The sequence below is a fragment of the Papio anubis genome, chromosome 1 (assembly GCF_008728515.1).
Source record: "Papio anubis isolate 15944 chromosome 1, Panubis1.0, whole genome shotgun sequence".
Lineage (NCBI taxonomy): Eukaryota > Metazoa > Chordata > Mammalia > Primates > Cercopithecidae > Papio > Papio anubis.
Genome location: NC_044976.1, coordinates 157,226,658 through 157,253,803, shown reverse-complemented (window position 1 = coordinate 157,253,803; position 27,146 = coordinate 157,226,658). Strand labels below are relative to the sequence as shown.

General features: G+C 51.0%; 1 protein-coding gene across 2 annotated transcripts in view; it reads right to left on the bottom strand.

Annotated features, from left to right (window-relative positions):
* The window catches only part of PIK3C2B (phosphatidylinositol-4-phosphate 3-kinase catalytic subunit type 2 beta), a 70,311-nt gene that overhangs the window by 26,876 nt on the left and 16,289 nt on the right, over positions 1 to 27,146 (bottom strand). For both annotated transcript variants that reach the window (XR_638733.4, XM_021928067.2), the window contains exons 2-13: positions 19,032 to 20,051; positions 15,333 to 15,433; positions 14,563 to 14,717; positions 14,122 to 14,242; positions 10,661 to 10,772; positions 10,435 to 10,514; positions 9,991 to 10,054; positions 7,858 to 8,004; positions 7,162 to 7,195; positions 5,985 to 6,180; positions 4,811 to 4,933; positions 327 to 494 (exon numbers count right to left, since the gene is read on the bottom strand). Coding sequence is in view for 1 of the 2 variants with exons in the window: in XM_021928067.2 (XP_021783759.1) it covers positions 327 to 494; positions 4,811 to 4,933; positions 5,985 to 6,180; positions 7,162 to 7,195; positions 7,858 to 8,004; positions 9,991 to 10,054; positions 10,435 to 10,514; positions 10,661 to 10,772; positions 14,122 to 14,242; positions 14,563 to 14,717; positions 15,333 to 15,433; positions 19,032 to 19,964 (2,234 nt within the window). In the remaining variant the exon portion in view is untranslated. The remainder of the gene's footprint in view (positions 1 to 326; positions 495 to 4,810; positions 4,934 to 5,984; positions 6,181 to 7,161; positions 7,196 to 7,857; positions 8,005 to 9,990; positions 10,055 to 10,434; positions 10,515 to 10,660; positions 10,773 to 14,121; positions 14,243 to 14,562; positions 14,718 to 15,332; positions 15,434 to 19,031; positions 20,052 to 27,146) is intronic.

Below are 27,146 nucleotides of genomic sequence, written 5' to 3'. Positions count from 1 at the left end.
CAGGGATGCCTTGGTGAGGTGGGGAGGCTGGGCTAGATGACCTCTAAGGTTCTTCCAATGACTAGACCAGATGATCTATTACCCAAGCATTGCTTTTCCATGTATCCTCAACATGGTCCTGTGCCACCAGAACCACTCAGAGGCTCTTGGTTACATCAATACTCCTGGTCACCAGTTCTGTGCTTGGGGATCCTCTGGATTTCACCAGTGAGCCCCACATGGCCAACTCTCCCAAGGCACACTGGCCAGTGCAGCAGCCAGGCCCCTTTCTCTGTCCCCCTCTTCCCCTCCCAAGGCCAAGAAGCTGTACCCTGGGGCTCACATACTGCCTGAAGTTGAAGAGTGGGGTAGTGACCCAGCCCAGGGCTTCAGGCACCCGCCGCTGCTTGTTGGCCTCTGAGGAGCTCCCCGGTGGGGGGATGGGCAGAGCATAGAGAGTGGCACACAGCAGGGTCTCCCGAGGCAGCCGGTTCACCTGCACTGGGAAGCAGATCCTATGGAGGACAGGAAATCAAATTAGGAGGGGCCACTCCTGTGGCTTCAAGCAACAGGTGGTCCAGGAAGTCAGGCTGAGGCTGAGGATATAGCCTCCCTCTCAGGGTTCAGACACACTCCCTGAGGAAGCCCTCCTCCTACAGAACCAGGAGAGGCCCCAAACTAGGCGAAACCCCCACTGGATGTTCCCAGAAGCACAATGTGGTGTCCTTGGAGCTTTGCAGTAGAGTGAGGCAAACATGCCCTGATGTTGAGGCTACCCATGGTGCCTGGACAGAACTTGCTTAGCAGAGCCACCTCGGAGTTCAGGTGATGACACATCCCATGTTGTCAGCCTTGCTCCTTTCCTTGTTTTAGAATTTCTTCAGAGGGTCCACAAAGCTACTCCTTTTGTCCTCCTTTTCCATTTGACAGTCCCCATCCCTCCCCCACTTCTCGCTGCTGAGAGCCACTAAGAAGAAGCACCATGTTCTCTGCCCTCGGTTCACCCTCCCCCACAGCCCTGTCACTTGTCCTCATACAAGTCCCCTACACCTAGCCCCAGGGACACACAATGGGTTTTTCTCACCCCCACCCCCAAACAGATTCAAAGTCAAAGGGACAAAGAGGAGGGGCTTCTCCAAGTCCCCCAGGTGAGAAAGCCAATGGCAGGACCAAGAGAACTGAGACACATACGCCCACCACTGCTCAAGCCCGTAAGTTCTCTCCAGGTCCTCAGTCTGAACCACACCTAGCCGCTCCCTCTATGCTCAGGATAAGGAACTGCTAGGTGGGGTGAAGTACACAGGGGAGGGGAGCTGTGGAAAAGCAGGGAGGACCCATGTTACCTTTCCGGGAAGCTGTCCCTGGGCCAAAGTCCATACTGTCACACCCTCCTGGCCAGCCCAGGGCCCAGCAACTTCTATGCCAGAGGGCACAGAGGCAGGGCAGCCACCCCCAAGGTTAGCAGTTTCATGATAAAGCAGCCTGCCTCGCTGCTGTCCTCCAGGGGAATCTCCACCTAAGTGAGGCACTCCCTCCAGCCCACCACAGACTGGCAGAGCCCTGCTCTATCCCAGCTGCCTCTACCCTGGGGGCCCACAGCTATAATTAGGGCCCCTCCAGCGGCCAGTAGACATGCCAGGCCAGGGCTTGGCTGGAGGTGACAAAGCACGGCTGCTGAGCCTATTTTGAGAGTTAGCTGATCCCTGGACTGCTACAGTGGGGCAGAGAATCACCTGACCCCATAGCAAAGGGGAGAGGGAGCTGGTCCTGAGCCCTCTCTTTTCGCCTAAGGAAGAAGCTTCCAGCTTCATGTCTTAAGGAAAAGCGGAGTGAGAAGATTTTATGAGTGAAACCAGAGCCAGCCAAGGCCCTCTTTCCCTTCAATCCTTGGGTATATCTGGTATTCCAAAACCTCTCCCACAGACCTTCACCCAGGGCTGGTCAGGATAACCATTATGTTGGCTGCGGCCCTTACCTTCCTCCCTTAGAAACCCCTCTCCTTCCTGCAGCCCATTCAACAACATCATATCACACAGGCTGCCTCCTCCAGGAAGGACTCCTGGAATGTGCTGGTTGGCTCCAGTCCTGGTTCTGCCACTCACAATCCTGGGCAAGTTAACTCCCATCTCCGTGCCTCAGTTTCTCATCAGGGAGAAGGGGAACATAGCTTCACTTGCATGATGTGTGTGCACACTGTGTACTTTTTGCTATGTGACGCTGTGGTTACTGCACTGGCACTGAGTTATACAGAGAGTATTTTCATGCGCACATATCCCCAAGTATCAGCCAGTTTGTCAGTCACCTGGAACGGAGAAACCAAAACCAAGAGGGCTCCCCAGCTAAGAAGCCTGTGCCAAGTACTTTATTTACAGCGTCCTAACTGCTCCTCAAACAATCCTGTAGGGTAGGCCCTGTTATCACCACCATTCTAGTTTGAAAGACCTGCCTGAGGCTGCAACTACAATAGGAAGGAGAGAATGACTGGCCCAAAGCCTGTCCTCTGAACGCTGGCATGCCTTCCCCCAAATGTCTTGGTCTTGACCATGAAGGGCCAAGAAGTCTCATTCGGGGCATCTGGATGGACAGTGCAAGATAATGCCCTTCACAAGGCTCTAGGCAGGGGACTGGCCCATTAAAATTCAAAGTAGGGATCTCAGGGGACAAAATGAAACTCATGGCGCAGGCTGGGCTGCCTCTATACCTCTGATACTGTAGGAGAAAAGGATTTAAGGCCAATTTTTTAAAGTCCTCCTGGGCCAGAAGACTATAGCACCCCCCCCCCCCCCCTTTTTTTTTTTTTTTGAGACAGGGTCTTGCTCTGTTGCCCAGGCTGGATGCTCACTGCAGCCTTCACCTCCCAGGCTCAAGTGATTCTCCCACCTCAGCCTCCTAAGTAGCTGGGACCACAGGTATATGCCACCACACTCGGCTAATTGTTTGTATTTTTTGTAGAGACTGGATCTCCCTTGTTGCCCAGGCTGGCACCCCTTCTCTTGACAGCAGCAGTAATTGTGACCAAAAAATCCCAAAGGAATGGTGGAACTCAAGGGCCAGTTAATGCAGCTATCCTCTGCCTGCAAGGAGTTTCTCCTGTCCTGGCAGTTGTTTGCTTAAGGACCTTTTATGCACATCCCCTGTTTTTTTTTTTTTTTTTTTTTAAGATAGGGTTTCACTCTGTTGCCCAGCCTAGAGTGAGTGCAGTGGTGTGATCATGGCTCACTGCAGCCTCGACCTCCCAGGCTCAAGTGACTCTCCCACCTCAGCCTCCTAAGTAGCTAGGACTACAGATGCATGCCACCACACTCGGCTCCTTTAAAATAATTTTTTAGTAGAGATAAGGCCTCTTTGTGTTGCCCAGGCTGGTCTCAAATTCCTGGGCTCAAGCGATCGTCCTGCCTTGGCCTCTCTAAGTACAGTGACTACAGGTGTGAGCCATGATGCCCAGCCATATACACCTTTATTGCTCTAAGAATTACCTAAGTGTGAAGGGCATGAGAAAGGGTCCATTTTCCCAGTTGTCCATCAGTAAAATGACCCACCCCTTCCAGCATCTCCAGATTTTTCATCTACCTATTTTACATCCTCGGCCTCCCCAGGACCCTCCTCAGTCTCTTTAATCTGTGCTCCAAATACTTAGGTTGCCGTGCTGCTCTGCAAATGAGGACTTGTGTGGGGAAGCAAAGCTGGGGGCAGCAAGCAGGGGATTTTCTGACTGACTGGAAGGAAGGTAGAGCACAGCACAGACGACGCACAGGGCAGGAAAACCCCTGCAGTGCCCCCATTCAAGCAAGGCACCCTCTCCTCCGTTTCCTTCCTGCTTTGCTTGGCTGACGCCTACCTTCCCGACACCAAATTATTATTTACACGTGGTGATTAATACTACCGTGTGCTTTTGGTTTCATATTTATATTTATAACCCACCTATCTCATCTGGATGCCATAACTGCTTCTGAGTGAAACAAATGTCCCCATTTCTCAGTTTGAGAAAATGAGGCACAGAAAGAATAGAAAGTAGTACTCAAGACAGAGTTAGAAATAGAGGCTCACTCCTGGGAATCCAAGCTCAATACTCCTTCTCTAGACAACCCTCCCTTCTCTCTATATAAAGGGAAGAGCACAGTCTCCTCTCCAGAGTCTACAGGAACTGAGGGAAGTGGGAGAGGATGAGAAGCCCTCCAACTAGTTAAACTCTTTAAGGAAGACAAGATCAAAAAATAAAGTATTATTAAAATTAACAACTAACATTTATAAGTTTTTTATGGTTTACAAAGAGCCTTTATAGATACTTCTCATTGGATCCTCATGACAACTTGAGAGGTGGTAATTATACTTGGCCCCATTTCAGAGTCAGGGAAGTGGAGGCTGGGCACAGCGGCTCACGCCTGTAATCCCAGCACTCTGGGAGGCCGAGGCGGGCGGATCACAAGATCAGGAGATCAAGACCATCCTGGCTAACACGGTGAAACCCCATCTCTGCTAAAAGCACAAAAAATTAGCAGGGCATGGTGGTGGGCGCCTGTAGTCCCAGCTACTTGGGAGGCTGAGGCAGGAGAATGGCGTGAACCTGGGAGGCAGAGCTTGCAGTGAGCTGAGATCGCGCCACTGCAGTCCAGCCTGGGCGACAGAGCAAGACTCCATCTCAAAAAAAAAAAAAAAAAAAAAAAGTGAGGGTAGTGGAGACTCAAGAGGTTGAATGACTTGTCCAATTAGGGTTAACAAGGAAGCCTGGTTTTATCGTTAGTCCTGGAGTAGTTATCTGGCCCCAGGGATATTTCAGCGGCTGAGTAGGTCTGCAGTGACCTGGGCACTGGAGCCTGGGGGAAGGGCTTACTGCTGGTCCCAGATGATGAGGTGGAAGAGGTACTTGGAGAAGTGAGCTCTTCGGGTCTGCAGGGGGCTGCACAGCTCCTTGCCGCCATGGCTGAGGGAACAGGAGAGGTAGAAATCTTCATAGCTACAAAAGAAAGGGAGCAGGTCAGGACACCCAGCTCCCAAAACCAATCACCCAAACCTATGCATCCCTCTGAGGCCAAAATCCATTTCCCCTGGTAAAATTCCCAGTCTCTGAGGGCTATAACACGGGATCTCTGGATAGGACAGCCAAACTGGATGTAAGGAAATGTGCTCAGGCCAAAGCAACTTAATCTGAGTTCCTCTGCTCGATTTTAGGCTCCATGCTGAGCCCTGTGGTTTTTCTTTCTTTAATGGGAACCGGCCACCCAGCCTCCTTATAGAAAGCTCCAGCCCATCGAGTGTCTGTGTGTGCGTGCGTGTGTGTGTGTGCACGTGCATGCGCAAGTGAGAAGGGTGGGGGAGGAAGACGACATATGCTGACGTGAATGCCAACACACGGGGGTCCCTGTGGCTCATGACAGGTGCCTGACAGAAGAGGTCAGAGAAGGCCCCGGTTTCCCAGGCTGCCTCCTTTGTTCTCTGCCAATCGCCCAGAGGAATACATTAAGTGAGGAACAAAGAGAGAAGGGGAAGGGGGTTGGGGAAAGGGGACCAGCAGGGGCGGGGTAGGGCCCAGTGCCTATTCCCTCAGGCCTTGGATGCTGGGGACCCAACAGAGGAGCTGAGGATTTTACCAAAAGAACATCCTCCTCCACCCACCCCTGCAGGCCTAGAGAACCCCAGACAAAGGGTCAATCCCACCTCCCTGCCCCCTCCCACTGGCCAGGGAGCGTGCACTCTATCTGGGAATCCACCATCTGTTGCCACGTCTCCTTCCACTGGTCCTGGATCTGGAGGGGGCAGGGATGCAGAGGCAGCCAGCACCAAGAGGGAATAACAGCATCTTCTTCATCTCCTAAGGGACCTCCTCTCTCCTCTGGGATATCCCCAGCCCAGGTCTTCCTCAGACACTTGGCTCACCCCTGCAGCCCCATTGCACCACAATGTCACACAATGCCACACATCCTAAGACTTAGGACAGTGGTATTACATGCAGATAGGAAAAAGCCCTGGTGGATTGCTCCCTAGTGGCTGCTCAGCCCTGGGCTCACCTGGTAGCCCAGATGATGGGGATGCGGTGGGTGGCATAGACAGTGAAGGCCAGGGCCCTGGAGAAATGGCAGGCCTCCTGGACCAGGTCATGCTTGCGGCTCCCGGGCACTGCCGTCTGGAAGTCTGCATTGAATGTGTTGCAGTACAGCTCCACCAGGTCCAAGATGGCAGCGGTCAGGGCTTCCACGACCTTCTCTGGGAAGGGAAGGGGTCAGAAAGGAAAGTCATGAGGCCTCCTCAAGCCCTACCTTATTGCCAGGGCACTGGCTAGAATGGGATGGCCTAAGACAAAGTGGTCCCCAAATGCTAGTCAGTCTCTTAATAGCTGTGACAAAGTTCACCCATCTGCGGTGAAATGAGAAAAAAGCAGAAGCATGTCATGAGCTTTTCAAAAAACCACAGTTATACAATGTTAAACATAATCCTTATTTTTACTTATTGCTATTTAGCATTAAAATGTCCTTTCTTTTAGGAAACAATGTTAATAATTATAGTCAGTTGCTTCAAAAAAGCAAAAGTCAAAAAAGTTTGGCCAAGTAAAAGGCTGCCAATTCTCTCTTGGTCCCCCAGATACTTTGGGGGACATTTTACTGGTCTATGAAATCCAAAAGACTGGGAATCACCCGTAAGAATCCCAGGGATGCCAAAACAAAAAACAAAAACAAAACAAAGGAATCCCAGGGATATAGGTCGGTCTTAGGGCAAAGTTCAGCTTCAAGGGCACGACAGGGGAATCCTAGAAAAATTGTAGGGAAAATTCTTTCTCATCCTCTCGCAAGGCCCATTCTAAATTGGAAAGGTAGCAAGTGTGAGCCGATGGGAGAATAATCACAATCTACCAAAGTAGGAGGCTTCCCATCTGGATCACAGGGCTAGCGCTGCCCCGCCACCCCACTCCCACACTTCTACACCCTCATCCCCATCTCCCAGGGACACCAGGAGGAATGACTAGGAAAAATAATGAGAAAACACTTTGTGGAAAGAAATGTGCTCTCCAGCTGTGTCCACACCTCATATAGACACACACACACACACACACACACACACACACACACACACACACCCCAGCCGAACTCCGACACATAAATCAAGGGGGCCAGGCAGAAAAAGGAATCTGGGCAGAGACTGCAGTTTTCGGCAGCCCGACTGGATGAAGATGGAGAGCAGTTCCCTTACCTCGGTTTTCCCTCACAGCCAAGACGCTGGGATCCTGTTCGGGGGGGAAAAAGAAGAGGGAGGGGAGCTTCAGGGCCATGGCCTTTTTCGTCACAGCTGGAAGAAGGGCTTTTCACAGCTGCACTCATCTGGACCAGAATGGGCTGAAATGTGAGGAGCTGAGAATCCCCAGAGAGGATAGAGTAATGGTTTGTACCAGATCTGTGTGATGGACAGAGTGAGCTGACGGAGGATAGCAATCATGGTGTCCACCCTTCTGAGAGATCCCAACCCTCAGGCTACTCGGCTGCAGATCGCAGCGTCTGTGGTGCTGGCCCTGTCTGCAGAGCACACAGCCCGTGCTGGAGTCCCGGAGCCCCTGGCTCTAAAGAGATTTTCCTCCTGGTTTGTTTTTGCGCCCTGATGGATATGCGGACTGTCAGGCAATGCCTTGGTGACTGTGAATAAAGCCTTTACTGGCCTGGGCTCTCAGCAAGCAGTCCCAGGTAGCTCTCCCTCAAGCTCAGGAAGAGGGGACACACTTGGCATCCATTTTTGAAGAGCTCTTGTGGTTGAATTCCTTAAACATAAAAGGTGGAGGTGGAGAGAAGCCCCTTTTTAGTGAGTGAACACCTACACACCCTAGCAACAGACAACTCAGTTACCTGGAAGTATCCCTCTCCCCCTTCCCCCTCCTAGCACCCTGGGCCCCTTTACCTTCTGAATTTTAGGCTGCATGCGGGAGGGGCAGGGGGGCAGCTGGTTGAGAGCATTGGTGATCTCAGGGGTTTCCACGGCGGCCAGGGCGTTGCAGATGGCCTTGACGGACTGGACCACCCTGTCAGCCTTCAGTGGGAAGTCCCCCTGTGGGAGGTGACACAGTGAGGCTGGCAGGCTCCGCTCTCGTGCTCTTGGTCTCCAACCCCTCCCCACCCCAGTCTTTAAAGGAAAGGGTTGGGAAGAGTAGAGAGATTCATGATCCTCAGGGGTAAATGTGCAATACATTTTGTTTTCAAATATTCAGCATCAGCAAATAATCTCTCCCACTGAATTCAATGGGCCATGCCCACATGCCCCAATTCTTTCAGCCGTTCCCCTTGAAGCTCCTCCTATTTCTAGCCTCTCTCTGTAGTCTACTTATACTATACACATATATACAGGGTCTCTCCCAGAGACCTGTAGAATTTACAGACAGATCTCATCTCACTTCTACTGATACGCCACAGCCATCCCCACCCCTCTGCACTTCAGCTTCTGGAATTTTCTCATTTGGAATTCCCTCACCTGTCCAGCTCTGATTACCTATATAAATTTAAATCACAGAGCAGCTAAAATTCTACCTCCTTCATAAAGCCCTCCCTGGCCAATCCCCTTCCTCTAGCATCCTCCAGGAGCCCTTAATTAATTTATTACCATCCTGTTCTGTCTACTAATAGCTTTGTGTTACTATTCAATTTTTCTAACAAGAACACAAGCTCCCCAAAGGCTATGACAATTTTTTTTTTTTTTGAGACGGAGTCTTGCTCTGTCACCCAGGCTAGAATGCAATGGAACGATCTCGGCTCACTGCAACCTCCGCCTCCCTGGTTCAAGCGATTTTCTTGCTTCAGCCTCCCAAGTAGCTGGGATTATAGGCACCTGCCATCACGCCCAGCTAATTTTTGTATTTTTAGTAGAGACAGGGCTTCACCATGTTGGCCAGGCTAGTCTCGAACTCCTGACCTCAGGTGATCCGCCCACCTCAGCCTCCCAAAGTGCTGGGATTACAGGCGTGAGCCACTGCACCTGGCCAAGGCTACGACAATTCTTACACTTCTCTACCCATCGTAGCCACTAGCAAAGGGCCAGACCAGCACAGCACAGGTGTTCAGAGCTTCCCCACCATCACTGGAAATGTTCAAGCACAGACTCCTAGAGAAGGGATTCTGGCAGTGACTAGACATAATGCTGAACCCCTCAAAAACGACGCGTTTATGACTATTAACTGGATCACTGAGACAGGGATTGGTTTTTTGTTTTGTTTTTTGAGATAGGGTCTCACTCTGTCACCCAGGCTGGAGTGCAATGGTGTGATCAGAGCTCACTACAGCCCCAAACTCCTGGGCTCAAGCGATCCTCCCACCTCAGCCTCCAGAGCAGCTGGGGCTACAGGTGTGTGCCACCATGCCTGGCTAACTTTTGTATTTTTTGTAGAGATGGGGTCTTGCTGTGTTGCCCAGGCTGGCCTTGAACTTTGGGGTTCAAGCAATTCTCCCACCTCAGTTTCCCAAAGGGTTACGTTTACAGGCGTGAGCCATCACACTCAGCAAGGGATTGTTTTTGAAGATCACTGTCAGATTTTCTTTGGCATTGTGACATTTAAGACAAATGTTGATTCTCACGGTTTTGAGGCTTGAGACTCTGCGTGAGTCCAAGCGGGTAGGGCTCTGGCCCTCCCTACATGTGAAACCTTCTACCTCCCGATGGTTTCCTACCTGTGATAACAGCAAAACAGAACTTCTCAAACCAGAGATTTCTGACATTGCTCATAGGATGCATGCTCCAATGCACATCAAGTGCAGCAGCTGGGGGGTGACAGCTCTCGGTTCCTTAGCTCTGGAGACATCCTACTCCAGAGAATGGGACTAGTGTGCAGTTTCCGACCTGCTTCTTCTATAGAGGAGCAGAATCCCTGGCTATGCGCTTGCCCTTGCCCAACATCTAGGAGTCTTAGTTTGCCCATGAGCGAGGGGTTAAAAAGAAGTGCTCTGCCAACAGATTTTCAGGCTCCACCCAGATCCCTCAGAGGACTGGGGAAGGGGAGAGGAGGAGCTTTCAGGCAGCAAGGCCAGCCCCTGGATTCGTACTCACATCAGCCAGCAGGAAGGCATCCACCTCATTGTGGTAAGTGTCGAACAGAAGACTCAGGGCCTGCCTGGGAGTCGGGGGCAGGGAAAAACCATAGGAGAGGTCATGAAAGACCCAGTGCCCTGGGAAACCCATTTTCTCCCTCCCTCTCCTCAGCTCGCACTCTAATTTAAAGGAGTTCCTACTCTTTCTATATGTCTTGTGAAGACTGAAGGAGGGAGAGTCTTTCTATTCTGCCACTTCTAGCCTGGAGAGAATGATGGCAAAGTTGCAGAGGGAAGAGATGAAACATGCCTAGAGTTGGGATCTTCCCTGATAAGACGTGTGGGCCCCAACCCAACACGTGCAAGAATCCCTTAGCCCTGGCAGAAAGGCAAGCAGGCACATCTGATGGGATCCCTGCACAGTTCCTGTTTGGAGCACATCCAAGATGGCGCCCACACTCACCTGCTGATGGTCTGCTTGACGGGCCTCTCTTGGAGATGGACGAGGTAGTTCAAGGTGGAAGGGCTCTGGTCATCATTCACCTGTGTAAGAAGTGACTTATTTAGAGAGGCGCAGCGCCCTTATCTCAGCCCAGCACTCCTACCCCCCTCCCACCTGATGTGTTCCATACTGTATTCCCATTCCACCTCCCCAGCCTTGGGCAACCCTCCACCACCCTCACACGAACCGTCCGAGCCAGCTCACTGCGCACAACCTTCTGCTCCATCAGCTGTAGCCGAATGTCAATGTCAAACTTGCGGCAGTATTGGATGTACTCATGACTGCCCAAGGCATGCTTGCTGGTAGGGTAGAGGGACAAGACCATTAGCATCCTGGGGACTCACTGGGAAGGGAGATGCATACCTTAGCCTTGGGGAGAGAGATACAGAAAGAAGGTTTAGGTAAGGGGGTAGTACCTGTGTTGTACCCTACTTTGGCTCCTAGAAAATGTCATGGGGTGGAGCTTAGGAGAAGGAACAGAGGTCTGTCTAAATTAAAGCCACCTCATATACTTAATCCTTGGTCAGTACAAATATTGACTCTCTTAGGTATTTATGACCCGTGTGGTAATCACTGGTTCACTCCAGGGCTGGGAACTGTTGGAGAGAGCGGGGAAACAGAGGGACATCACAGGGAGCAGTTGTTGAAGCCCTGTCCTCTGGGCCTCCACACAGGGAACAACCAGGAAGAGACATGTTGGAGTCTGCGGGTGCTCAGGCTCCAGTGTGGGAGCTCAGTGAGTCACCCCTCCTCCAATGCTACCAACTAGGGTGCTGAGGCCAAAATAACTTGGGGAAAACCCACCAAGCCTCCAGATCAGTGTCCCCACCCAAGTTCTTTTTCTACCTTCCCTCTGTTGGCCCTGCCTGCTTGTGAATAACCTTACAAATTTCTATGACTTCTTGAAAAATCCCAAATGCATGCCAGTCCCACCTGCTCAAGCGCCCATGTGTCAGACTCCCCCTTTCAGAGAGAAGGCCTAGGAGCCCCTCAGTGATCCAACCTCTTCCTCTCTCCCAAATTACACCTTCATCAGTAAGGAAACCCAGGAGGAGGGGCAGAGGAAGAACTACCTCCAGGCCAGCACTGCAGGCCTGGGCCTGGCCTCAGCAGCTGGGTAACAGAAGCCGGAAAAGGACTTCCTTCCTCAGCAGAGCTGGGAATCTAGGCCAGAAATGGAGAGGAGAGGACAGGAGCATAAGGGGGGCGTTATGTGCAGAAGCTGGTGGAGGTGCAGGGCCCAGGGTCGTCTAGGTCCAGCGAGGACTTGAGTGAGGGGTTCTCCACATCCCGAGAGGCCCAAGCCTCTGATCTAGGCCCTATCAGATCTAAAACTGAAGTGCAGCCAAAACCTGGAGATGGTGAGGCTGGGCTGTGGGGCTGGGCCTGGTGGGAGAGCCTGGGAGGAAGGAAGAGTGTGGTGGGGCTGGGGGAGGTGGCAGGAAACCCAACCCTCCCATGGGACTGCCTCAAGGTTCTTATCTGAGAGCAGCCTGCATCCTGAACCCACTCACCCCCTCAGTATCAGCCCCTCCTGCCAGGCAGGGTAGAAAATCTGAGGGCTTCCTTGGGAACTAGCAGATTTCTGGAACCCCCAGAGGGTCCTTTCTACCCCCACCCCAGGTAGTCGTCATGTGCTGAGGGCCTGGGGGCTAGGCCAAGAAACAGCACTGTGCTTTTCTGCTGGGTGGGAGCTGGGCTCCTGGGCCAGGAGTCATGGACACAGGTCTCCTGGGGACTTGCTTGATCTTCTCTGTGGAAGGCCTTCCTCTCTCTGCATTCAAGTCAGAGTATGCGGAGTGTGATCTGAGGACCACTGACCCTGTCCCACCTCACTAAGAATATTTCACCTGGGTCTTGGTAGGGAGGTAGAACTTGACAGCTCCCACTACCTCCGGACCCAGGGGCTGCAGGATTTGGGGTGCTGCAAGGGAAATGGCAGGATCTGTGCAGCCCAGAGCCCTAGGACTTCTCTCTGTAGGCTGCTCCTTCCCTGATGGTATTTACTGTTTGCTCACAGGTCATTCTCACATTTCACCCTCACAGCAGCTTACAGAGGGCCCTGAGCATCAAGCTTCACAACTAGTGAGTGGCAAGTCAGAATTCAAACCTGTGTAATGGTGTCAGCAGGAGCTCCAACTTACCCACTATGTCCCCTTGTTCCCTTCTAACAGTGGCAGGCCACCTGATACTCTCTCTGCCAGGCCACCCTGAGTCTAGGACCCCTCCTGTTCCTCTGGGGAAAGTGTATACATTGAATGAGTTTAAAGTTGGGGCACATTTGAAGGGTACCCTGGAGTTGTACCATACAGAACCCTGCCTCTTTCCTTTCCCTTAGCTTCCAGATGAGGAGGCAGAGGCCAGAAAGGACCCCACGATATCCCTAAATTTGAAGAAATAAGCCCAGATAGCTGGGCACAGTGGCTCATGCCTGTAATCCCAGCACTTTAGGAGGCCTAGGCAGGCAGATCACCTGAGGTCAGGAGTTCGAGACCAGCCTAGTCAACATGGTGAAACCCCATCTCTATTAAAAAATACAAAAATTAGCCGGGCTTGGTGGCACTTATGCCTGTAATCTCAGCTACTCAGGAGGCTGAGGCATGAGAATAGTTTGAGCCTGGGAGGTGGAGGCTGCAGTGAGCTGAATGACATGGCGCCACTGCACTCCAGCCTGGGTGACAGAGCGAGACTCTGTCTCAAAAAAAGAAAGAAGCCCAGAAATGAATCTTCCATCCTGACTGCCAAATCTTATGCTCTAGCCATAGATCAACCATCCTTGCATCTAGACCTGGATGTAAGAGAGAGAAAAAGCAAGCAGTGGCACTTATACGGCACTCCTAAGAAGTGAGACACAGGTCTCTCCTTTCTCCATTCCCAAGATGTGCTTCCTCCAAGTGGACAGAGATTGGGGGAGGAGCGGCCCTGAAGCCTAAGAGAGGAAAGCAGATCTTATCTGTCTGCTGTCACACAGCTGCACCATCTGAGAAGTAGCAACCTTGCCCCTGCCTCCCTTCCACTGCAGCCCTCCAAAGCCCAGGGTAGTGGAAAGGGGGTTGCCTCAGCTGGTCCACATCAGACTTTCCAGGGAGGCTGCTTTCCACAGAGGGCACTGGATAGAGAGGAGCTGGAGGCATGCCTTTGGGAGGAGGATAACTAGCTGCACGGGCCAGCTGGGGAAAAGAATTGTTGGCAGGAGAATGGGGAGAGACAGTAATTGTAATTTCTTCCCTAGGCTCCAAAAGGGCACTTCTGCCCAGTCCTCCTTTTGCCCCAGCCGTAAAAACACCACACATAATCTAGAGCAGGAGATACAGCCCTACCCATATAGTCTCCCCAAGCCCACTCCTCCCCACAAATACACACATCCCTCCATAAGCAGAATCTGCAAGCAGATATGACCTAGTCTTTGCCTAATCCCAGCTCCAAGCTCTTTCCACAGCAGACTTGGCTCAGGACGTCAGCCAACCCCGCTGGAAGACAGAGCTCCTGGGGAAAGTGCGACGTGGCCGAGAGTATGCCCAGAAAGCAGGAGTCTTGACTGTGGGATTGGGGCGGAGCTGCCAGGCCGGTCCCAGCACCAATCCCAGGAAGCCCCCTCACAGTCTTATTACCAGGAAGGCAGGGGCTACCTCCCACCCGTTCACTCACTTCTGCAGGAACTCCTCCAGCCCACAGGGCTTTAGCACAAAGTCACCCACGTCCACATTCCTCAGGTCATCATGGGTGTAGCACAGAGTCTGGTAGATAAGCAAGTCTACAGTGGAGGAACCTGTGAAGGGTAAGGCAGGGGAAACGATGATGATGGATGTCAGGGCATATGGGTCTCAGTTTTCCCACCCTGATCCCCCTTCCCAGCTAAGTATTCTCCAGCACCATCACCAACCAGACAAAGCAGGCAAGTAGTTCAGAGTTGGGGAAAGTGACTGCACTAGAAAGCTGGGCCCAAAGCCAGCACCCCCGCCCCCAAAGGAGGATCCTCACTGCCCTTCATCTGGGCCACAAGCTGAGGTGGGAACGGAGTCCAAAACACAGTCAATCCCCATCCCACTTCAAGGGATGCTCACACCCTCTCCCCCATCACTAACTTACAGTTGCAGGTGAAAGTGAGTGCCTCTTGAAGCCTGTCACACAACACAGTCACCTTCAGGTTGACTTCATCCCCTAGGTGCTCTGGGCTAGGGGTGACAGCACTCCAGACATAGCCGGTGAGGGAGTAGTCTTGGATGTCAGAGCCAGATCGAAGGCTGTACGGGAAGAAAAAGTACCCTCACTGTGCCTTTAGAAGAGAGTAGTCGAGAAGAGGTCTGCTGGAACCCTCGTGCTCGGAGGCTCAAGAGCCCCTCTGTCCCCACTCAGCCCAGCCCTCCAAATTTGCAGGCCAGGATGGGGGCAGTGGGGTAGCAGCTCTGAGAAACCCCCATCTTGACACTTCTAATTGCAACATGTTTCCCACCGTTGAACAGTACAAATAGTTCTAAAATGACAAAGCTTTCCATGCTAAGTTTAATGGAAAATTTTTTATGAATCCATTTCCTTTCTCTTTTAGTTCCAGATAACACTCTTATCGCCAGCTGGGGTGCATTTATTTGCTCCTAAGGGCAACTGAGGGTCAGACCCTAGAGTGATCAGGATACTTTGACCAGTCAATGGAGGTTTCACGAATTTTGTTAAAAATGTGAAACTTATAAGATTTAAAAAACCCTGCAGATACTTGTTGTAGGAAGCATTTCATAGCTATGAATTGAGATTTATTTAATTATGGTGCTTCTTCCCTCCTAAAGGAAGTTCTGAAATGGACGGCCCTCCTCCCCATCCCCCATAGCCCTCCCAAATCCCCTGCCCCATTCTTTAGCTCTTACATATCCAGCATGTGGCAAAATGCAGCAACCTCCTCATCTCTCTCTTCTGAGACCTCAAACAACTCATGGCCATTGGCAACGGTGTGGGGCCGGGAGCCCACCTTTAAGAGAAGAGGAGACGACTCAGTGCCTTTTCTCTCATGGTGTCCCCTCCCTATGAGGTACACCCAGACCTAAACTCAAACTCTAGATGAAAAGATTTTCTAGTCACTCAACATTCAATGAAAGGGGTACAAGAACATATGGGACATCCGGGAATACATGTATCAGCTGTCCTAGGAGACCAGGAGCCAAGTTGAAGAAGGAGGTGAAGCTCTGGCTGAGTACCGAAGCCTGGGTGACAAGGACGAGAGTGTGGCCAAAGCTGCTTTAGGAGGGGACAGTCTGATAAGCGTGAGGCAGCCGGTAAGGCAATCCAGTGCTGTTGGGCCGCTCCTGCAACAAGGGCTTTCTGGGGGATTCTCCCAGAGGCGTGATGGGGAGAAGAGCAGTCAGCTGTTTTTCCCAGCCCCTCCACTGAGGCTAGAGCACGTGGGCTGCCCAAATGGTACCCAGGGAAGCTTGGCCCTGGTCAAAAGCCTCAATATCCACGAGTCCCAGGGACCCAAAGCAGAGAGAGACCCAGAACCCCTAGATAGAGGAGATGACTCAGACACATGTGCCTTCTGGGTAAATGCCATTTGAGGAAGAAAGCGTCAAAGCAGTGGTCTGGGCAGGGGAGGACCTGGTAGAAGCTTGGCTCCTCTGGCTTCCGAGTCAGCCGGCTCTGAACAACTGGAATGTCAGGGATCCTGCCTTGGCCCCACTTCCTCTCTCAAAATATGTGTGTGGTGGTGGGATTCTCAGACAAGGTCCCAAACGGTCTCCCATCCCAGAGCTGCTTTTAGTCACCCAGGAGGCTTCCTCAAGAAGCCCCTAGCAAGGCCTGTAGCCCAGCCCTAGGGAGAAGGAAGTGAGGGGGAGGGAGAGCTGGTGCATGACGGGTTACTGCCTGAGAAGTCTGCTCAGGGCAGCCTGGGAGGCCATACCGGGGAACGAGGCTTCAGCTCAGATGGAGATTCGGCCGGCATGTGGTTCCAACAGCTGTTTCTAGGGGGAGTCTAGCTCTGGCCTGTGCACATCGCAACGCCTCACATCTCTCATCCAACCCACCGGCTACTCTCAAGTCTTCCCTGCCTCTTGGGGCAGATGACAGCAACTGAGCTCCTCATTTGAATATCCAGACTGTTTCCTCTGGTTGACCCTCTCTTGTTAGCCTTGCTCCCCTGGGTGTGCATGGGCGGCGGGGGGCGGGGGTGCACAGGGGGGAGGGCAGCAGTGGGAACAGTTGGCATGTGAGGCCCTGGCTCTGCCAAGTGCGTGCCTGTGTCCCAGTCAAAACAATAGTACCACTGTCAGCAATTAACCCACAAGAGAGAGAAGGAGAGAGAGAGGAAGAAAAAAAGAGAGAGAGACAGTGGGGGGAGGGAAGAGAAGGCAAGACAGGGAGAGAGGGAGAGAACAGAGTGGCCACTGAAGGCTACTGTCATGCCCTTTCTGTACCACTCACTGGCACCATAAGAAAACAAAAGCCACTTACGTTTGCCCGGCTGGCAGGCCCTGGTGGCATCGCCCAATGCTGGCTGGGGGAGTCTGCCGGGCAGAGGCTGGCAGCGGGGGTATCAGGCTGGCATTCGGAGCCAGCCATTTCCAGAGCTGGCTCCGCTGGCCTGGGATAAGGAGGTTCCCTCCGGCTGGAAGCCCGACGAAAGCGGGGCGGTGGTATAGGCCGAGGGCCCAAGGGGTCCCCCCTCCCAGCAGGCTGAGCCCCTGCAACAAGCCGAGCCGGGGAGGACCAAGGCCGCATTTCCCCACTCAGAACTGGCAAGAGCTTTTTGCTTTGTGCCCGCTTCTTCAAGGAGATTCTGGGCTGAGCTCTGTCTCAGAACTCTGATGACATGCAGGGGATGGGGAAGGGTAAGGGTGAGGGAGTGGGGGAGGCAGGAGAGAGAAGGAGTGACAGAGGTGACCACCTACCAGGGTGCCCTGACTCAGTGAGCAGGCCCAGCCCGGTGTGAGGAACTCAGAGCTGGGAACAGGAATCTCCCAGTCCCTATAAATAGCGGGAACAGCCCCACCTCTCAGAGCAAGGCCTTTAAAAATCCTTGAGCTCTAGGGATGGGATGTGGCTTATCCCAGGAGCTGATTCTGCTTTTGGGGGCCTCTCTTAGCAGAAGCAGAGGAAGGAAGAACTGTGTAGCTCTTCAGAGTTGGGAAGGTTCCCAAAGGCTAGACACAAGGTGGGAAAACCCCAGTGCCCCTTAAACAATGGCTAAGGAGGAAACCGGGACGGAATGAAGCGGAATGCTAAGCTGTCACAGAAGGCATCAGCAGCCAGGGGCATTGGCTCACACCTGTAATCCCAGCACTTTGGGAGGCCAAAGTGGACAGATCACCTGAGGTCAGGAGTTCGAGACCAGCCTGGCCAATGTGGTGAAACCCATCTCTACTAAAAATACAAAAATTAGCTAGGCGTGGTGGCAGGTGCCTGTAATCCCAGCTACTTGGGAGGCTGAGGCAGGAGAATCTTTTGAACCCGGGAAGCGGAGGCTGCAGTGAGCCGAGATCATGCCACTGCACTCCAGCCTGGGCGACAGAGCGAGACTCCATCTCAAAAAAAAGGTATCAGCCATGGGGGTGTCACTTGTCTCTTGACTCCTTGCAGCCAGGGTTTCCAGCGACCAAGGATGAAACACAAAGAGGCCTTCTGGTCCCACCCAGGAGATGCTGCTGAAGCTCCCCTAAACCAGAAAAAAGATCAGAGCTGCCCTGGTACCTGCCTGGGGGCTTTGACCTAGATAGTTCGCTATTTTACACTATGTACTGATAAAAATAAAATTATTTGTCATGCTGCATATTTTTTCTAAATATTTTCATTGTGAGAACAGAATGGGTAGAGATGAATAACGCAAGGGTTGCACAACAATGTGAATGTCATCAGTGCCACTGACTGCACACTTACACATGGTTACGGTGGCGAATTTTACGTTATATATATTTTATCACAATAAAGAACAGAGCAGAGAGAGAGAGAGAGAGAGCAGAGAGAGAGAGAAAGGGAGAAGGAGAGGAGAGAGAGGGCTTAGGAATGAGAGAGGCCAGGCTGAATGCTGGCCCTGCTATTGCTTGCTGTGTGGCTTTGGACTATCAGGAAGGGTTGTTGTGGAGATCTGGACCAGGGTCTGGCATTCAGTGGGCACTAAACAAGTGGTTACTATTGTGAATGATCTTCATCGCCACGCAGCGTTTTTGGCAGAGCAGGGCCTCAGAGCAAGCGGAAGCAACTTGCTCCGGTCCAGAGGGCCATTCAGCCAGTCAATAATGAATCCCCTAACTCCCAATTCAGTCCTTACATCAGGAAGCAGGCACACGCTAGGAACCAGGATTTCCAAATGCCTGCCCCAGAAGGACCGTTTTGGCCAAGACACATGAAACCTGGCCCTGAGAAGGAGCCCTCCCTTTACTGGTATCCACCCCAAATCAAGCCTCCCTTGGACCTCCCCTGCCAGAGCCAGGGTCCCAGTGGCAGAAAAAGAGGGTGGGAGAGGCCTAAAGGGGTAAGGACTTGGCAGAGTTGGATGTAGAACAGCAGAGAGACTAGTCCCTGTTTCTGAAGGACATGGAGAAAGGAAGGCAGAAGAAACACAAGAAGGTGCTCACCGGGGCTGCAGAAATCCGGCGGTTCTTGCCAGGCGTCGTATTCTTTCGGGTGCCGTAGCGGGAGGCGTAGGTGCGGGGGGGCACCTGAGGGGGCATAGTCTTGCTCCTGGCCACGGGTTTTCCAGAGGTGTCTTTGCTGAAGTCCAGGGGCCCTCGGCCCTCCTTCCAGCCCCTGGTGGCATCCCGCAGCATCTCCGCATCATAGGTCGATTTCAAGTTAAGCCTAGTAATTGCATCATTGATACCATCATAGTCCACAGACCCCAGTAGGCGCCCCTGACCCCCACCTCCCGGCACCTCTTCCTCTTCTAGGATCCGATGCTCTAGCAGTTTGCCCGGCAATTGTTCGACCAATGAGAAAGTGTTGATGTCATTGGGCTGGGAGATCTTGGAGGATGAGGGGGACCCCTTTCTGGGAGGCAGGGGAGGGGTATCCCAGATAGAAGCTCGGGGAGGCAGAGGAGGTGGGGATAGTTTCTTGCAAGAGCCCTCTATGTCCCCTGGTCCTGGGGATGAAGAAACTCCCCCATCTGAACCATCAAAAATGTAAAGGTAGTCTCCAGACAGGGAGCCTTTGGGCCAGGGATCTGGGCCAGGCTGGGGCCCTTGGGAGGTAGAGTGGTTGGGCGGCCCTTCCTGTGGGGAGAGTGAGTTGTAGTTGAGGGTAGGATCAGAGCCAGAGAGACCGCGTAACAGCTTGAGGTCGGTCCGCCTTCCTGCTGGCTTGCTGTAGAAGTCTACCCCAGGCTCATCCCAGCTGATGAGAGAGGGGTCTGCGTTCTGCTTGGCTCTGTTCTCCTCCTTGTCATGTCGGAGCCGGGACAGGGCATCATACTCCATCTGCAAGGCTTCGGCCATCGCCAGCTCTTTGCGGCTGATGCCCACCGACTCCAGGGACTTCCAGTGTTCCCCATTGCCCTGAGTCGAAGACATGGCGAGGATGGGGGACACAGGTGACAAAGAAGTCTCTACTTCCTGCCAACGTCAGTTCTGGAGGGTTGTGACATGCTGTCTGGGCATCTGCAGGGGTAAAAATATCAATCAGTCACAAGAGAGATTTACTAATAATCCAATTTAGGTGACATAATCTGGGCCAGTGCCTGTTTCTTTGGTGTGTACAACTAATGGAAAGCATAGAAAGACAGAGGAAAAAAGGGATACCAAGACAACTTTACCTATTTATTATATCCAACTACCCATCCATTCATCTCTACATGCCTCATCTCTGCGCCCTAATCCCTACACTCACCTCTGTCATTTGTGCCCCAAAAAGAGAAAGGCATCTCTTTTTTTTTTTTTTTTTTTTTGAGACGGAGTCTCACTCTGTCGCCCAGGCTGGAGTGCAATGGTGCGACCTCGGCTCACTGCAACCTCCGCCTCCCAGGTTCAAGTGATTCTCCTGCCTCAGCCTCCCCAGTAGCTAGGATTACAGGCGCCCACCACTGTGTCTGGCTAATTTTTGTATTTTTAGTACAGACGGGGCTTTGTCATGTTGGCCAGGCTTGTTTCGAACTCCTGACCTCAGGTGATCCACCCGCCTCGGCCTCCCAAAGTGCTGGGATTACAGGCGTGAGCCACCACACCCAGCCAAGAGGCACCTTCTATTACCCAAGAAGAAGAGATGGAAGCAAACCTTCTCCAGTCAATTTGAAGAGGACAGCTTTCACACACTACTGGTGGGGACTGTAAAATGGTACAACCACTCTGGGAAACAGACAGCTTCTTAAAAAGGTAAACACACACCTAACATAGGATTCAACTATCACTCCTACTTATCCAAGAAAAATAAAAGCATATGTCCATACAAAGACTTGCTCATGAATATCCACAGCAGCTTTATTTGTAATATCCCAAAATGTCCATCAACAGTGAATGGATATTTTAAAATGTGATGTCTATACAATTGAATACTACTTGGCAATAAAAAGGAATGAATTATTGACAAAGGCAATAACATGGATAATCTTAAAATAGCTTTGCTGAGTAAAAGATGCCAGAAAAAACAGTATGAGTATGTAAGATCCATTTATATAAAGTTCTGGAAAATGCAAACTGATCTATAATGACAGCAGATCAGCGGTATCTGGGGGACAGAGTGGAAAAAGAGGTGGATTACAAAGGGACACAAGAGAACCTTTGGAGGTGGTTATTATCTTGATTGTGGTCATGGCATCATTGGTATACTCACATGTCAAAACTTATTAAACTATACACTTTCAATATGCATATTTTATTATATGTCAATTACACCTCAATAAAACTATAAATGAAAAGTACAAGAGAACCCTGTTAAATGGACCTTGTAATTACTCAGCTTGCACTAGGATCCTCCCCAAATACAGCAATATATAAAAGAAAACAAAGCTTGCCAACAGGTGAGACCCGGCTACCTGATCTTATACAGGTGTGCCAAAATATGGATTTCCCCGCCCGCCCCCCGCCCCCCTACAGCCCTCAGAAGGCCACACAGGATCTCCAGGCCAGTGCTTCCACTTACTTCAGTGCTGGTATCCTTTTCTCTAGAAGCCATGATGTGAACAGAGTTGAGAAGCACTCAACAAATGGTGGTAATGACAAGGTCAGTCTGGCCCAGTGGTTCTCAACCCCAGCTGCAACATTAGCAACACTGGGGGAACTTTTAAAAAGTACTGAAGGCCGGCCGGGTGCGGTGGCTCACGCCTATAATCCCAGCACTTTGGGAGGCTGAGGCAGACGGATCACCTGAGGTCAGGAATTCGAGACCAGCCTGGCTAACATGCAAATACAAAAAATTAGCCAGGCGTGGTGGCATCCATCTGTAATCCCAGCTACTCAGGAGGCTGAGGCAGGAGAATCACTTGAACCCAGGAGGCAGAGGTTGCAGTGAGCTGAGATTGCATCATTGCATTCCAGCTTGGGCAACAAGAGCAAAACTTTGTCTAAAAAAAAAAAAGTACTCAAGCCCGAACACTCTCAAGAGATTCCGATTTAATTGATCTGTGGTAGGGTAATGGTATTTTTTAAAAACTCCCCAGGAGATTCTAATGTGTAGCCCAACCTGAGAACTGTGAATCTATGAATGTGTGTTTGTGATTAGGTTAGGGGAGACCAGTGTGAAGTAGTCACTTCTGACTCTTAGCATCAGCAGCCAAAAGGTTGACAGTTCCATAAAAATTATCAAAAAATGTTCATTCTCTTGTACTGCTTCACCCAACAGGTAACAAACATGAAATTACTCCTCATGATTAGAATGTTGAAAACATCAATAGGAAAAAGACTCAGATAGATTCTTGGGTGGCAAGTTGCTTAGATTCAAAATAAGTTAGGACAAAGTTATCCCTTTCCCTAGGGTGCCCTCCCAGGACCCTGGTACATCTGTCAGGTATAGGCACAGGACCCTGGTCTGAAGGGTTCTGGCTCAGTGAATCTGACAACTATTGCACTTAGGAATGAGTTCACCAAGGAGAGACCGGCCCAAGCCCAGCCTCAGGGTATCTAAAGCAGTTCACTGTTAACTTAATTTCTCTGCCTTTCCACAGCTCCTTACAGATCACTTTTCATCCACAGTGGGTATAAGGGAGTCTTGCTATTTGAAATTCAAAGGAGTAGCATAAGCAGATGGAGATATCCAGAACCTAGCTGCCTGGAGCTGGGAGACTGGTCCCAGGAAAAGGAGGGCCTAGTGCCTTACAGATAGAAGACACCAGATAAATGCTCAAAGTTGGATTGGGCTTAGGCATGTTAATCCAGAGAATGATTGTGTATTTTCAGTGCTGAGCTAGGACAAGCAGAGTATTAAGATTTGCCTTAGGAGGCACTATTGTGAGGAGGAAAATTCAGGCCATTGGAAATAATCTTTTTCAACTTCCAGCCTCTCTTCCAACACTCACTTATGCACACTTGCACTCAGCTTCACTTTCTTCCTTTTGGCCCAGGGGAAGCAGATTCCTGCCTCCTGCTGAGGCACAACCCTCTTCTGCTCTTGCCCCATCCATTTCATCTCTAGGATAATGCTCCATGGATTTCCCCTCCCTCTCCTGTATCTTCAATCTCTTCTCCTTAACGTGGTTTTTCTCTTCAGCACATAAACATGCCTCATCTAATCTTAACAAGAAAGGAAAAACCCCACACCCTAAAACACCTCCCCTTAACTTTTTTTTTTTTTTTTTTTTTTAAGATGGAGTTTTGCTCTTGTTGCCCAGGCTGGAGTACAATGGCATGATCTGGGCTCACTGCAACCTCTGCCTCCCAAGTTCAAGTGATTCTCCTACCTCAGCCTCCCAAGTAGCTGGGATTACAGGCATGTGCCACCACGTCCAGCTAATTTTGTATTTTTAGTAGAGATAGGGTTTCTCCACGTTGGTCAGGCTAGTCGCGAACTCCCAACCTCAGGTGATCCACCCGCCTCAGCCTCCCAAAGTGCTGGGATTACAGGAGTGAGCCACTGCACCCGGCTCCCCTTAACTTTTTTGTCCTCTCTGTTCATCCTTCCATTCTCAGCCAAGCTTCCAGAGAGTGGACTACACCTGATATTTCCAAATTCTCCCTTCCCATTTACTCTTTAACTCACTGTAATCTGGTGTCTGCCCCCTACATCCCACTAAAACTGCTCCTGCAACAATGCCTGGGCTGCCCAGTTCGGTAGCCATTTCCACCCGCCTGGACACTGCTGCTGTGTTTGGCTCTACAAACCATTCCCTTCTTCCTTAAACCCTCTCCCCCTGGCTTTCACGAAGATATTTTTTTCCTGTTCTCCATCTCCTCCTTCTTTGTCTTCCTCTTCCTTTGTCCACCCCTGAAATGTTGGTGTTGGCTCAGGATTCTATTCTCAGCTTACTGTTAACTCTACCCCCTCTGCTCAGGCAATCTTATCTATTCTTGTTTCCTAGCCATACTACTCACATGTTAATGAATCCAAATATGTATCTCTCCTTCAAGTTTATGTGCCCACTCATATCTCAAAATCCAAATGTCCAAAACTCAACTATCATCTTCTTTCCTCCCCACAATCTGCTCCTTGCTCCTGGTTCCCCATTGTGGTGAATGGCACCACCCAGTCCCCGAAGCCGAAATCCTGCAGTCATCCTAGAGTCCCCCTTCCTTTCACTCCTCTCTCCAATTGCCAACGCATGCCACCTTTTCCTCCTTAATACTTCCCAAAGCTAATCTTTCCTTCTATCCTAACTGTGGTTGCCCTAATTCAGGCCCTTATCTTCTCTCATTTGGGCTAATACAATGGCCTCCTAATAGTCCTTCCCCCTACTAACCTTGGCCTCTTCAAGGCTTTTTCACAGAACATCCTGAGGGCTCTTCCTAAAATGTAAATTTCATCACCTTGCTTCCTGCTTAAGATCCTTCAAAGGCTCTCTGGTTTCTCATAAGACTCTCTCCTGCCCTGCTCTCCCTCTCATCTCCAACCATTCATGACCATGTATGTGATACCTCTGTGATTTGGTTCAAGTTGTTCCAAATTGCTAGTTGCTATTGGCTCCCAATAGCAACCAGTGTATATTTCAAACACAGGCTTAAGACATTTTGTTCAAAATTACATGCTTATGGATCTATCACCCCTACTATGTTCCTCAAGTTCCAAATTCCCATCATTTCCACTGAGCTTGAACTGGAACATCAGGGCAGAACCTTCTGGGAGGTGGGGAATTTTCAGACATGGAGATGGGTGGTCAGGATGTAACGGGTGTGCTCCTTAGTATCCTTCAAACACAGGACTGGGTTTTGGAACTAACCAGGTTGCATTGGCATCTGTAAGACAGGTGCAAGGATGACAAGAAAACCACACACAGTGCCTTCCAGCTCTGAGATTCCTTGATTCCAACGTACCAATTCCTTAGGTCAAATCTCTGAGAGGACTCCAAAGTTACAGGAAAGAGAAGGAAAGGGTGATCCCAGGGTGATCCAAGCAGGCGCTGTTCCTGAAGCTCTTCCCAGACTGGAATTCAGACGGAGGAAAGGCGAGCTACCCGTCTCTAACCACCATCCTCCTGGCTCTGGGACAGGCCGCCACTAGACTGTCTCAGCCACACAGGGAAGGAAGCCCAGCTCTCTGACAGATCTCACACCCGGGGCCACACTGGCAATGCTCCTCCCAAAGGCTCAGCACTCAGCTCACTATGATGCTGAGAGGTGGCAGTGAGGAAACAGGACAAACAGCATCCCTCACAGGACCAGGAGGGCCACCCCCAAGGTGAAGTAAAGGTTCAGAGAGCAGCAGCCAGACATGAGGGAACTCCAGAGACGGAAAGGCAGGAGCAACCAGTCCCAACGACCTTGAAACACAGCGAGCTGGCTTCCTCTAAAAATTCAAGCCCTAGATTTCATTTTCCAGGACTAGAGGACACGCAGAAAGTATTTTAGGAATCAGGGTTTCATGTTTCCTGCCTCCCCCCTTCCCCAATTCGGTTCTCTCTCGGTCAGGTTCTACATTAGAAATTGCTCTAGGGCCAGGCGTGGTGGCTCATATCTGTAATCCCAGCACTTTGGGAAGCTGAGGTGGGAGGATTGCTTGAGCCCAGGGTTCAAGACCATCCTTCGGGGGGAAAAAACTAGCTGGGTGTGGTGGCATGCACCTGTAGTCCCAGCTACTTGGAAGGGTGAAGTGGATGGATTGCTTGAGCGTGGGAGTTTGAGGCTACAGCGAGCCATGATCATGCCATTGCACTCCAGTCTGAGTGACAGAGACCCTGTTTCAAATAAAATAAATAAAATAAAATAAAAATAAAGAGTGCTCTATTCCCTTAGTCTTCAAGGGCTACTAGGGATTCTGTATAAAAACAAATCGCCACATCGGTCCCTTGAAAGAGGAAGGGTAGATCAGGGCCTGCATCTCTGCTACTCTGCAGCCCATCCAGGGAGAGATGGCCGGGGCCAGTGCCACAATGTCACACAACTCCAGGGGGCACCCCACACATTGTATTCTATGTAAATGACAACCCCTGACCACAAAAAATAAAACCATGTGAATGGTGCCTCCTGGAGTTATACACCTTGGTGGTTCAGGCTGCGTTCTCTCCTAATGTCCACCTCCTAGAAAACAGATGGAAATCGTCCAGAAGGTCTGTTACAGCAAGTTTTCTTTCACCACCTGCCTGCAATAATTGTTAACATTTCCCCACATTTGCTCTCTTTCTTGTTCTACTTTACCATTTGAAAGTAAGATGCCCTTTGCAAAGTGTGTGTAAGAAACACTTTGCCTCTAAAAACTTCAGTCTGAATCTCTGAGAGCAAGGGCATTCTCCTATGTAAACACAATGCCATGAGCACACCCACAAAACTTAACATTGACAACAATAATATCATCTAATGCACACTGCACATTTGAGTGACTGCAATTGTCTGTCATCTGGGAAGCTTTAAAAATACACACATTCCCGGCCTCTCCTCTGGAGGTTCTGACTCAGTCGGGTGAGTGCCTAGATGCTGGATGCTTCCAAAGCCCCTAAAGTGATTCGAATGTGCAGCCACATTTGACCCCACAGAAGAGGGTTTCAGAACTCTCAGGAAGACAAGAGGACCTGAGTAGAGGCACCCCAAAAAGCACCAGTCAGCTGATGAAACAAGAGGATATGCCTATGGCCAAGCAGGTCGGTGCCAGGGTCTGAGTTGCACCAGGCACCAAACTCAGTCTCACAGCTGCCCACAGATGGCTGAGGGCTGGCCAGGGAGGAAATGGGGTCAGGACAGAATGACACAATGGTTCAGAGTCAAAGGGTGGAAAGAAACGAGAGGGCACTCCCTCCAGTGGAGCTGGCTCTGTTTAGTCCCTGTGCCAGAGTGGGAGGAGCCCAGGGGCCACCACTGGAGCCAGTGGGTGGTGAGGGTTCCTGCTGTCTTGCTGGAAGGCACCCTAACAGAATGGTTCTGCTTGGGACTGGGAGAATCTAGAGGGGTCTGGGTCATCTCTTCCCCATACCCTGAGCCACAGATTGGATCCCAATGGGTGTTGAGTACCAGCTACATGCCAGGCACATACATATCTAAAGACTAGAAGTATTCAGATGACTATGGCACAATTCCAGGGAGCTTACAATCTAGCAAAGGTGGCAGACACATACATAAAGAATCCAATCCCCTCTTGGGGTGTAAAGCAGGAAGTAAGAAGGTACTGCATTTCTTGGACCA